The sequence below is a fragment of the Solanum pennellii genome, chromosome 7, assembly GCF_001406875.1.
Source record: "Solanum pennellii chromosome 7, SPENNV200".
Lineage (NCBI taxonomy): Eukaryota > Viridiplantae > Streptophyta > Magnoliopsida > Solanales > Solanaceae > Solanum > Solanum pennellii.
In genome coordinates this window covers 62,159,033-62,172,719 of record NC_028643.1, presented here as the reverse complement: position 1 = coordinate 62,172,719, position 13,687 = coordinate 62,159,033, and the positions used below count along the sequence as shown (strand labels likewise).

Sequence of the window (13,687 nt, the reverse complement as noted above, 5' to 3'; positions counted from 1 at the left end):
TTTACTGCATTTAACTTTCTGTTTTATTCATTAGTGTAGTAAGGGACCTGGTCCATTACTGTTAAGTAAAGGCATACATTCTATCAAAATATATCCTATTCAAGTTGAATGACATAAAATTGTATGTAAATTTGATAGTTACAAACTCATGATTATAGAGGGAAAAAAATTCAAGTCAATCTTATATCAATCGGTCAAAACAACTTGTGTGATTTTTGATGAAGCACCATTGTGAAGAAATAACCCTAGTTGATTCAAGAGAATTGGACCTAATACAACATAAACTTGAAGAAGAAGACAAGAAAATAAGGCAAAATCAAAATAAAAGGTAAACATAATTCGCATACAAAAGAGATATCCTCAAAAGAAGAAAATAAGAGTCTATAACAAACTGAAATATATCAAACCCCATAAGAGTTTCAAGGAGGAGTCTAAGAAACCTTGCTACTTCAACTAAGACAATCAAAACGCTTGAAATACCCAAACAATTAATATATTGATGTAGCATTAGTTGAGGTGTCAAGATGAAAGATATTACTATCTTTGAAAAAACTTCAAAAGATAGGAATGAGACTTATACGATAGAGATTAAGATTCTCAAAGAGCATTGACATTGTTATGTATCAAATTAAGTCGATGTCGGGTGAGTGTTAAAAATTCATCACCAACTTAATTAACATTCAAGATATTTTAAAAAAGAATTGAATACATTCAAGAGTAATAGATAATTAAATGAAGAACTCTAGAACAAGCGTTCTAGAGAGAGAGATTCAAAAATATTCTAAATGTGATAATTCTAGAATTAAATAATTGGAGGTTAGTAAAATAGTAAATATCCTGATTAGATCCTTCCATCATCGCCTATAAATAGAGATGACTGTTTGAGTTGTAAATAAGCAATACGTGACTAAGAAATAAAAGAAAACTGTTAAATTGTCAGAACAAAAAAATTATAAGAACAACCGAATCTTTGCTTTACAATAATAAAATTCAAGGTATCAATTAATAATAATAAGAAATGTAATTGTTATTGAGAGAGAATTTTTGTAATATATATTGTGTAACTTACGTTATTTAAACTAACATTTTACTTGACAAATATAATGAAATCATCACCGTTTTTGGTTTTTAATTAAAAGTGACGAAAAAAATTTCGAATTTCAAAACCAACCATATTGATATTTGACAAACTAAACGTCACTCCTTTAAACACTCCACAAAAATCTAAGAAAAAACAAATAACTAAAAACCATAATAAAATAAATACAAGACAATAATAATCGTTATTTTAACAATATTTTAAAAGCGTTGGGAAAAACATATAAAAAATGACGTTTTAAACTGAAGCTATACATTGAAATAAAAAATTCTTTCTTTTTTTTTTTTTTAAAGAAGAACCTCAATATAAGTTTTCAATATTTTGCTAATGTTTCAAATATGGAAGTTTTGGTAAATAATAAATATTAAATCATCATTTTCAATATTCAAGTTCAATATTTATAAATAATGAAATATTTATTATTTATGATTTGACTGAAATCAAGAATATGTCTTTTCCATTATAAGTATGTTTCAACTTTTATTCTTTGTATATTGGTTTAATTTTATTTAAAAAATTATAATTATATTTTGATAAATAAAATTATTTGATATTTACACTAAATAGTACACGAAAATTAATATAAATACCATTGTTATGAAAAGGGATAATGTACAAGTACCCCTTCAACCTATGCCCGAAATCTCAGAGACACACTTATACTATACTAATGTCTTATTACCCCCTGAACTTATTTTATTAATAATTTTCTACCCCTTTTTGGCCTACGTGACACTATCATGTGGTCCTAATGTTGATTGACTTTTTTTTCAAGTTAGTGACACGTATGGCGAAAAGGGATAGAAAATTACTTATAAAATATGTTCAGGGTAATAAGATCTTAGTATAATATAAGGTGTCTCTGAGATTTTGAGCATAGATTGAGAGAATACTTGTACATTATCCCTTATGAAAAAAATGTTAGCATTAAATAAATCAAATGCAATAACTAACGTAACTTGGGTTGCATCAAACATTAAACAAAACAGAATAAATTAATTTAAGAAATTCAACGTTTAGTCAAATGAGCACAACTCTATCTTAAACTAATGGAGAGTTCCAATACTTTGAATAGTCATGAAGATTGTGCTCCCTATCTTCCTCAACCAATATTTTAGAATAATAAATATATAAAAAAGTTACTAGCAACAATATTTTCTCCCATCTATATTAAAATATAAGTTATTGAGATTTTAGAAAAAATTATATGGTTAAATAAATACATATTAGTTAGTTAGTTAATATAATTATTATTTTAGTTAATTAATTATCAATTGCGATTAATATTGAGTGATAATTACGTGAATTGGAATTTTTATTTTGTATTATTCGCACGTTTGTGTTAGTCAGATTTGTATAATATAATAAATTTTGTATGATGGAGTTTTGTATAATATAATTTGTATAACTGCTTAAAGTTCAGATGTTTATTTGTATAAATTCGTTATTTCGAGTTTATATAAAAATAACTCAATTATACTAATGTACGTGCAAATTTTTATAAATTTATCCGCGAATTATATAATTGAGTCAACTAAAATTATAACTATAACTCGTGAATGTGTAGAGTATAACTATGAAACATAATTAAGAGCCTGTTTGGCTCAGCTTAAAAGCTGGTCAAACTGACTTAAAAGCTGGTTTTTGACTTATTTAGCTGTTTGGCAATACTCAAAATAACTTATTTTAAGTTAAAAAAAACTTATTTTAAGCTAAAAGTTAAAAGTTGGGGTAGGGGTGCTTCTTTTTTTTTAGCTTATAAGCTGTTTTAAGTTGACCACCCATTTTATCTTTTTGCCCTTAATATTTTTATACAATCTCCAAATTACCCACATAATTCTAACATCTCTTTCTTCCATTTTTCCCTTTTCACGTTTGGCATAGCAACTTCAGCACTTTTATCCAAACGCATAATTGCTTATTTTAAAAATAAGTTTCAGCACTTTGAAAAGTACTTTTTTAAAGTTGCTTTTATTAAGTCCATCCAAACGGGCCCTAAATTTATTATCATGGCCGGCTATTTGCAAAAATTTCCGTTTTTTATGATTTATTAAAGGAATTTATTCAAAATTCAAAAAAATTATCAGTAAGACTTTTGTTTTTACTTCCCTTTCATTTATTGAAGTTTTAACTATTTTATAAAAGTAGGTTAATATGTTTTGCATAATTAGAGTATATTTAACGTGCTCCCCTGTTGCCCCAGTCTTTAAATTTATAATTATAAAACCCATCACGCACCGTCCATTGACCTCACTGATTGAATAACGGCTGAGAATTAAGAAGAAAGAGCATCAGGATCTCCACGTGTCACCTATGGACCCCACCTCCCATCTCTTCCACCTTCTATAGTTTTCTCCGCTTATATTCCTCCCCTGCTCCGATCACCCCACCCCCACAAACCCCTCTGTAATTGTTCATACAAAACACTAATTTCAAGAAAATGGGTTGTTTATTGAAACTTAAACTAACTTAAATTTGGTATATTTTTGTTGTTCTATTTATAGAAAACTCTGTTTTTTTCTTCTTCTAAATAATAATATATAGTATTTGCTTGCTCTGACAATATTATAAACATATACAAGTGTATTTGTATATGTATTTACAGAGCTAGGGTTTGATTCTTGAGATTTGATTAGTTTAAGAGTGAATAAATAAGCTGATTTTCAGTCACTCAATAAGTTCTGTAAATACATACATACATACATGTCAATACTAAGGCGTAGGAAAGGCACAGAAAACAAGAAAACAGAGCCGGAGTATGAAGAATTTAAGGAGAAGAAGAGTTTGAGGAAGTTAAAGGGGAGGGGGAGATGGAGTTGCGTGGATGGTTGTTGTTGGTTTGTTGGTTGTATATGTTGTATATGGTGGTTATTGTTGTTTCTTTACAACGCAATGCCGGCATCTTTTCCACAGTATGTGACGGAGGCGATAACGGGGCCCTTGCCGGATCCACCAGGAGTCAAATTGGCTAAGGAAGGGCTAAGAGCTAAGCATCCAGTGGTATTTGTACCTGGTATTGTCACTGGTGGACTTGAGTTGTGGGAAGGACATCAATGTGCTGAAGGTTTGTTTAGGAAGAGACTATGGGGTGGTACTTTTGGTGAATTGTACAAAAGGTTAGTTAGTTAGTCTTCTTCTAGTCCATCAAATTTGTACTTTTTAGAATGTTCTGGAGGTTGATTACATTTTATCAATGGATTTATTGACTTAAGGGTACTTACGTGAGTAAGGTGTTCTTAGTTATTGATGGAAAATGAATCGAAAGCTGAAAAGATTCAACCTTTACTACTTTTTTCCACAATTCCTTGTGACTATAGTTGGCTTTTCTTTTTGTTGGTTTTCACTAAAATGATCAGTGGATCTTGGGCTGGTGGGATTTATGGCATTTATTCTGCGAATTCGGATTTTGAGTTAGGCAAGTAGGTTTTTTCTAATTTGTTTTTGAAAAATTTTCAAACTATTGCCATTAAGTAGAGTAGGCTAATGTGGCAGCTAAAGTAAGTGTTGGTGGTAGGGGAGTGACTTATGCTTCCTTTTTTATATATTTCCTCTTGAAATTTGTAACAAATATTGGAAAAAGACCAATTGACTTGTGTCTGAATCTTCCGCTTCTACACTTCTACTTATGAAGCGCCTTCTCTTTGTCGAAATAAAATGCAGACCTCTTTGCTGGGTGGAACATATGTCACTTGATAATGAAACTGGATTGGATCCTTCTGGTATAAGGATTAGACCTGTCTCTGGGCTTGTAGCAGCTGATTACTTTGCTCCAGGTTATTTTGTTTGGGCTGTTTTAATTGCCAATTTGGCTCGCATTGGATATGAGGAGAAAAACATGTATATGGCTGCCTATGATTGGAGGATCTCATTTCAGAACACTGAGGTACTGTGAACTCTGAAAGAAGCATATGTGCAGTTTTCGCTGTTATTCTGATGCTTTATTATTTACTAGTCTATGTTTCCTTACAGTATTTGACCCCGAGTTACAGAATATGTGTATCTGCACGTCTAGACACTACCTTTGCAAGATGATAACCCATCATTTTTTCTATCAAAATCTGTAGGTGCGAGATCAAACCCTAAGCAGAATTAAAAGTAACATAGAACTCATGGTGGCTTCAAGTGGTGGGAAAAAGGTGGTTATAATTCCGCACTCAATGGGTGTTCTATACTTCTTGCATTTCATGAAATGGGTAGAGGCGCCAGCTCCAATGGGTGGAGGAGGTGGATCAGATTGGTGTGCTAAACATTTAAAAGCAGTAATGAACATTGGAGGACCCTTTTTGGGTGTCCCGAAAGCAGTCTCAGGTTTATTCTCAGCTGAAGCCAAGGATATTGCTGCTGCCAGGTTTCTCTCTCTTCAATGAATAGTTTGCTTTCTATTAAAATAACAGTAATTATGTTGCACTCTCTTCTTTTGAAATGTCTAATTGTTGAGATAAAAACTTGGACACAAGTTCCGCCGAACCCAGTAGCTTTTGCTCAACCAGTGTGTTTGCGTTAATAAATACATTTAATGTGTACAAATAGTAAATATAGAACCCCGTTATTAGCACTTCATCGTACTAAAATCCAAAACTCATAAAGTTGTAATCCTGGCTCCACCTTTCTAAGTGGTTCTTGACGTTCACTGTAAGAAAAATTGTCCATAACATACAATTCTTATACTATGATCAAGTTCCCAACACCAAGGTCCTAATAGTTTTGGCTTCTCCTTCTCATTTTTAGAAAAAATAGCTTATCGTTATACTTTAGGGTTCAGAAAGGATCTTAACCTTTACCTGTTGGCTATGATTTTCTACCTGCAATCAGGTAAACTATACCAATGAATAGAACTCACATGATGTAATTCAAGGGAGCATTTCTGTGCAGACCTCCCAACTACATTTCACAGTAAAACATGGCCATACTTCATATGTCTATAAAGGGTCTAACAAGGAATATTGTAAAAATCCACTTCAACTTCTCAGTTTCTCTTGTTAGGTTCTTCCTCATGCTACTTACTAGCTTCTTTCTTGATTCTTCTTCGTCTGAATTAATCACTGTTGTGGTCATCTTTTGTCATAGTTGTAGAAGAGGGTGTTATTGGTCTTCACAATGTTTTACTGCCGCGTATATTTTAATGAAGAAATTCGTTGCTTTTTCTATTTCTTTCCTCTATATAAATGGGGAGGGTGAGAGGGATAGAATAGAAATGATATGGAAAATAAAATTTGTGCTCCAATAAGTACAAGAGCTACTAAACATATGTTTTAGATAATGTTTTTAGCATTCCTCTCCTCTTTCTCCTTCTTGTTGGTAACCACATGTGAGGTTGTATATCCCGACTTCGCTCGACTAGAGTAAGATGTACCACATTCTTGCCCGTAGTGTTATGTTAAACCTTTTGTAGCCTTAACAAATCTAATTAATTTCCTCTATGATACTATTCTGAAGCTATGTTCTTTTGATCATCTTATCTGTTCTAGTGAGTGTGTTTGCATCTTTTTCTCAAGGGGAATGTATAATGCACATGCAAGACAGTGATTGCGTGCACAAGTATGTTTTTTTTGCTGTGTGCAAGAGATGTGTTACCACCATTGACTAACCTGGAGTTTCCAGCCTTTCGTTTATCTGCGAGAGGCATTGTTGAGCTAAAGTAGAAATTGCTCCTTCTGCAGGTCTATGGCCCCAAGTTTCTTAGAAAATGAAATGTTCAACTTTCAAACTTTACAGCATGTAATGCGAATGACTCGTACATGGGATTCAACAATGTCAATGATACCTAAAGGTGGGGACACAATCTGGGGTGGACTGGATTGGTCCCCTGAAGAAGGCCATGAATGTAATGAAAAGAAGCCAAAGAATAATAGCACCCAGACATCAGAGAGTGACAGGACCAGAAAGTCGGCTAATGCTACTCGTGTGAAGTATGGAAGATTAATATCATTTGGGAAGCATGTAGCTAATTTGCACTCATCAGAGATTGAGAGGATTGACTTCAGAGTAATGTTCTTAATTTAATTTTGGATTTTAACTAACTACTATCTCTAGGGTAAAAACTTACTTGAACCTTCATGTTCCTAAATTACAATATGACCCATTAACAAAAGTGTGGAAAGATGCTTAGACCTAAATCCTCACATGCCGACCCAAAAAAAAAGGTACGAACAGGCTGTCACAAATGTGTTAAATATACAAATAATCTTTTTTGCATCAGCTTCCCTAATGAATATGCATCCTTTGCTCTACTTTCTAATGTAGAGGATGGGAAAGGCCTGGTGAAATGAGACACAACTGGAATAAGAAGAGAACATTTTCTCTTTCATACAAGTTTGAAGTTGGATGTAATACCTTATCCCCCCTCCAAAAAAAGAAAAAAGAAGTTGGAATTCCTCTAATCCTAAGTAAAACTCTCAAGTATCTCTGAGTTCTTTCAAGTTAATGTGGAATTTCTGTATTGAGTTCCATTGTTTTATATGAATTCTCTCCTGCAGACTGGTGAGTTCTGCATCTCTGCACGTTTCTAAGAAATAAACACGTGAACTTTTTTTACTATTGCCTATTCAGAGTCTTTTTCTTCTTTGACGTGTCCAATATCCACTAAAGCTCAAAATCTCCCCTAATTAATGATCAAGTAGCCAAAGCAGCAATAGAACAGCTATTACTATGGGCTAATGAATGCCTCGGGTATTCTTGCATCAGTCTTCTAAATGATTGCATGTATCATTTTTCAATCCTTTGATAAGGTCGTACGACTTCCAATCCAAAGGGAAAAATCAGACAAAGAAGTCAATAGCTCTTTACAATGTGTAAAAGCAGATTTTAAAGTACTACCAATGGTTAGTTATCAAATTGATGCCATATTTTTGTAATTTGAGATCCATTGACTAGTGGAGTTCATTTCTCAAGTCTATGAGTTATCAGATAAGACATTTTGGGGTAGTGCATTTTTTCTTTTTGTTAGTAGGACATTTCCTAGTAGTCTCTCAGTGGTGGATGACATATTGTTGTGCTTGGTGCTGCTATACGGAGATCAGGATAGTCATTTGTCTTTCAGAGTGAAATTGTTGATTTGATCAGCTTTCAGAAAACATAAGCAATTAAACCAGTCATTAGAGTAACTTACATGTTAAGTGCACTGCTATCTTTCACAAGGAAAAACTCTCTACTGTCACTGTGTCCAAATAAAGGAAAAATGCAGAAATTATTTGGCAAATCCTGTTGCAGGTTAAAGTGGTTTTAATACATAATGCATCCTGAACCTGAAGAGGCTAGAATTGCACATGGTATTGCAAATTACCATGAATTAACAGTTATTCCAATACTAAACATTAAAAGAAACATTATTCCAATAGTCCATCCCGTTTTGAGGTACTCTACTATCTCCAAATCAGTTTCTCATGTTTCAATATACGCTTAATGACTTATACTAGTTTGTTTGTGTCTACAACTGTTTGCTTAAACTTCCACATGGATAGGTTATCTGAAACAACTCCAGATGTTGCATTTTTACTTTCTGGTTTTAGTTCTAACTTGCCCCCTCCATTGTTCGGTCCTCTCCAGGATGCTCTTAAAGGTAAAAGTCATGCCAATTCCACTTGCCGTGATGTGTGGACTGAGTACCATGATATGGGTATTGGAGGTGTCAAAGCTGTTGCAGATTACAAAGTTTACACAGCTGGATCTGTTTTGGATCTTCTTCATTTTGTTGCACCAAAGTTGATGAAGCGTGGTAGTGCTCATTTTTCATATGGAATTGCTGATGATCTGGATGACAAAAAATACGAACACTACAAATATTGGTCAAATCCCCTGGAAACAAAGTAAGCTTCTATAGTTCCATAAAAGTATTCTTGATCTATGTCATGCTCTTAGGGCAGCTCCTCTCAGACCTCTTCAATTCATCAATCTTTTGTTGTACAACATGGAAATTAAAGGTGAAATTTCAGGGTTCTAGGGAGTGCAAACATATTTTTTTCTTGAAAGTATTGGTCCATCTTGTTAACATTCTCTATAAGTTTCAATCCCGAAGTTCCAGTTTGGCAGTTACTGTTTACTTCTTCCTTTGTATGAAATTGTTCATAGAAGAAACTGCAAAATATGATCCTCCTCGACTGGGTTCATTATGTGTTACAGCAATCTATTTTGGCATATTTATAGCTAGTTTTCACTGTGATGTTCCATTTACAGATTGCCCAATGCACCAGGGATGGAGATCTTCTCAATGTATGGAGTTGGAATCCCAACTGAAAGAGCCTATGTATACAAACTAAGTCCTGGTGGAGATTGCTATATTCCTTTCCAGATAGATACTTCGGCTGAGGGTGGAAGTGAAAGTCCTTGCTTGAAAGGCGGTGTCTTTCATATAGATGGAGATGAGACTGTACCTATTCTAAGTGCAGGTTACATGTGTGTGAAAGGGTGGAGAGGAAAGACCCGATTTAATCCATCAGGCATCCATACATTTATAAGAGAGTACAATCACGCCCCTCCAGCTAATCTTTTAGAGGGAAGGGGAACGCAAAGTGGTGCACACGTTGATATAATGGGAAATTTTGCACTTATTGAAGATATCATTAGAGTAGCTGCTGGGGCTACTGGAGAAGACCTGAGAGGAGATCAAGTATACTCGGGTATTTTCAAGTGGTCTGAAAGGATTAAACTGAAGCTTTAGATTTCAAATGGTGAGATTTACGCCATTTCTTTTACAAGCTTTAGATTGGTGCTATATGTTTCTTAGATAGCTGCTTTTGTATATGCAGAATTTCATGGGTGCAATCAATTGGTTTGAGGAACTGGTGGTGCTCTACTATACGTCGTCTCCTGGCTGAAACATCTGTTGTGTACTTGAAACAATAATACTCTGGGAAACCTGAAGCTGCAAATGTTGCAGGAAGCATGGATGTTTAGGTAAATTTTGGACATAACATTGATTTTTTGCCTGTAATTATATGATCCTTGATAGCATAGTGTAGTCTGTAGACCTAATATTGGAGCAGTCAATTACTGCATTTATATGTTCAATTATTTTCCTTATTACACAGCACACAAGGAGGGACAAGTGTATTTCTATCGTGGGTTATTTGAAATGAATAAGTAAATATTTACTCATAGGTTTTGTTTTGTTCGTTTGAAAAATTCCATCTTCAAAAATATTTAGAACAATTTTAGACAAACGCTAGCTCATTATGTTCAAATCACTCGTTAAATGCCTAACTCAACCAATTCTTTTACTAATTGATTTAGAAGGGCAAAAAAATGTGACAAAATGGGAATTTAGATTGTTCTTATTTGTCTGTTGCGCCTAAAATGGTTATTGCTTGTGTAATTATTCATTATGGTTGAGCTCTAGGTTCTTGGACCCAAACAATTGACAAATTTAAAATGAAATCGATATGAATCTTAATTAATTAAATTTTGAAAATACAGGTATCGGATACTATGTGTTGGCATTAAAATTATACTGCCTGAATTGGAATAGGAAGGGGAAAATGAATTTTTAAATATACGAGTAGAATCTTATAATATTAGTCCGAACTTTATATATAAATATTAGAATATCTATTAAATATACATGAAATTAAATTGTAAATCTGATCACCGACCGTTGAAGTCTTTATCTTCAATTTCAAATTATAAAGGTGATTTTTTTTTTGGTTGTAATGATGTGGAATTCTTTGGAAAAAGAAGTGGTGGCCTTTTAAAAGAAAACATGAGTTGTTTGCTTTTTACAACATTCCAGATTTTTTTAGCAAAAAGTGATATAATAGTACTACTCTTATTTTACTGGCTAAGGGCGGAGCTATAGCCACTTCAATACACTTAGTTGAAAATTTATATATATATATATATATATATATGTCAAATTCTACGTTTTAAAATATATATATAGAAAGTTGAATATTTTTGACAAAAATTGATGCAGTGATAATAATAGATATTCATTTGAATTAAGAAAGTGTTAACTTTAGTGCAATGTTTTTTCACACACCATTATCTGATATTACTTGCGTAAGAAACAAGTTATTTCGTGATTTTATTTTAAGTAGATATAAGAAAGTTTATTTTAAAATTAAAATTAATTATTCTTTGTTCGTTGTACCAAACAAATTCTAAGTATATGAAAACTTTCTTGGTTTACGTACACAAATTTGAAAGCGATGAATAAAATGATTATTTAAGTATATCATTCTTTGAAATAGTAAAAATGAACATCTACTTTTAGTAAGTAAACAAAATACTAATGAAAAAAAAATATACTACCATAATAATGATAAAGATTTTTTTCATTTGATACTAACAATCGTACATGAATTCAGGGGCGAATTATTAAGGCCATTAGGGGTGCCACGCCACTCATGAACGTCGACGGAAACTCTATTTATATATAAGTATTTATACACAACATATGTATAAATAATAAACGTGTCATCCAGTGAATAAAAGTATTCTTTGCACAGTGATAGGCCCACTACTTAATGAATCTTAGTTCGCGGGATCAATTCTAGCTAGCAACAAGCAACCTTTTCTTGTTTTAATTTTTCCTTTTTACTGCCGGCGGCGTTTCTATTTGAAAACAACAAGACACATTTTCTTATAATTTTTCTTTTTACTTATTTTAACTTATTATTAAGTGTTAATCAATTATTGTCTTTAACTAATTTAATTTAATTCTTTGATTTTTCTTTTATATGATTAAATATATAAAAAATATTCTCTTCACCGTTGAAATCCTAACTCTTTCTTTGAACTTTTGAACAACAAAAAATTGTCATTAGTTAAAACTTCAGCCCATCGCCCAATCGTGCTCTCTCATCTAGCCACAAGACGAATAATTCATTTAATCGATGAGCCTACTGAGCATTAGAGATGAATCTAAAATTTGAAGATTTTGATGCACCAATACTATCATAATTTAGGTAGTTAACGAAATTTTTACTACAATTAACTAATAATGTAGTATTTGATTGGTAAGTAATGACTCAAAAATAATTTATAAGCTAAACTTAAAATAAAAATAACGAAATAAAATTGAATCACATTCTCGCGAGTGGTTCTTCTGGCTTGTACCAACTAAACAAGGGCACCCCTACGCTTCTTATGGGTGCACTGTTGATTATATCCTATTTTATGTCAGTTTCTCAGGAGATATATATATATATATATATATATATATATATATATATATATACACACACACGTGATTCTTTTTTGAATTTAACGAATGCACGTGCGCCTCTATCAAATCACGTGGGTCCGCCTCTGCTTGGCACCCAATGACTCTAAATCCTAGATTCGCCTCTGTTAACATGATTACCATAACAAGCAAAAATAAATACATCTAAGTAAACCTAATTCTATAACGAAATTATATTATATTTAGTAACAATTTAGAGCATGTTTGGATGGGCTAAAAAGCTAGTCAACTTGACTTAAAAGTCAGTTTTTTACTTATTAGAGTGTTTTGCAAATATCAAAATAACTTATTTTAAGCTAAAAACTAAAAGCTAGGTGAGGGGTGCTTTTTTCTTTTCAACTTAAAAGTACGTTGACAGTGTATATTACATTTTTATCCTTAATTCTTTTATTATTATTATTATCATTATTATTATCATTTATTACTATTATTATTATTATTATTTTATTTTATTATTATTATTACTATCAAATCAAAGAAAGAAGTATAATTATTAGTATTATTAATATTTTATTATTTATCATTATTAATATTATTATTACTTATTTTATTATTCTTTATTATTATTATATATTCCTATTATTATTATTAATATTTTATTATTATTACATATTATTATTATTATTATTATATATTATTATTATTATTATAACTATTATTATTTATTATTTATTATTTATTATTATTATTATTATATTATTATTATTATTATTATATTATTATTATTATTTATTATTATCATTATTATATATTATTGTTAATATTTTATTTATTATTATTATTATTAATTATTTTTATTACTATTAATTATTATTATTATATATTATCATTATTATTATTATAATTATTATTTATAAACAATTTGTGATAATAAAGAAATATGTGAATGATAGCAAAATATAATTATTTATGGATGTAAAATATAAATTAATTTTGTTTTATTTTTTTAAGTATAAAAACCTTAAATTAATCAATTTTTATCATGTTAACAACTTTTAAGGGTATTTCAAACATTTTGATTTAAAAAAGTGCTTATCAGCATTTATTTGCCAAACACATTAACAATTTTTTTTTAACTTCAGCACTTTTATCCAAACACATAATTATTTATTTTAAAAATAAATTTCAGAACTTTTAAAAGTATTTTTTTTAAAACTATTTTTAGAGCAAGTGATGGTGGGCTTGGGTTTTCTGATATGTTTACTCAATGGGTAATGCATTGTGTCAAGACAGTGAATTGCACTATTGTGGTTAATGGATAGACTACTCAAAGATTTGATGCAGCTAAAGGACTCAGGCAAGGGGATCCAATGTCACCTTTTTTGTTTGCTATAGCTACGGAATATCTTAGTAGACTTCTCAAGGGACTTAAAGAAGAGAAAACATTTAAGTATCATCCTAAATGCTCT

The 13,687-nt window shown here is 31.4% G+C and overlaps 1 protein-coding gene across 1 annotated transcript; it reads left to right on the top strand.

Moving 5' to 3' along the window:
- The first annotated feature begins 3,439 nt into the window (after positions 1-3,439).
- On the top strand, positions 3,440-10,192 carry LOC107024408 (phospholipid:diacylglycerol acyltransferase 1-like). Its single transcript, XM_015225389.2, has 7 exons — positions 3,440-4,215; positions 4,760-4,982; positions 5,164-5,447; positions 6,760-7,084; positions 8,645-8,904; positions 9,272-9,765; positions 9,844-10,192. Exons 1-6 carry the CDS (start codon positions 3,803-3,805, stop codon positions 9,753-9,755), a joined length of 1,989 nt encoding a protein of 662 aa, XP_015080875.1. The 5' UTR covers positions 3,440-3,802; the 3' UTR covers positions 9,756-9,765; positions 9,844-10,192.
- The last annotated feature ends 3,495 nt before the right edge of the window (positions 10,193-13,687 follow it).

What these genes read in the sequence shown, in the direction of transcription:
- LOC107024408 (XM_015225389.2), top strand. Translation starts at nt 3,803, where the DNA reads ATGTCAATACTAAGGCGTAGGAAAGGCACAGAAAACAAGAAAACAGAG. An exon ending in TTTGGTGAATTGTACAAAAG is followed by an intron (nt 4,216 to 4,759) that starts GTTAGTTAGTTA and finishes AATAAAATGCAG; the next exon opens with ACCTCTTTGCTGGGTGGAAC. An exon ending in TCAAATCCCCTGGAAACAAA is followed by an intron (nt 8,905 to 9,271) that starts GTAAGCTTCTAT and finishes TTCCATTTACAG; the next exon opens with ATTGCCCAATGCACCAGGGA.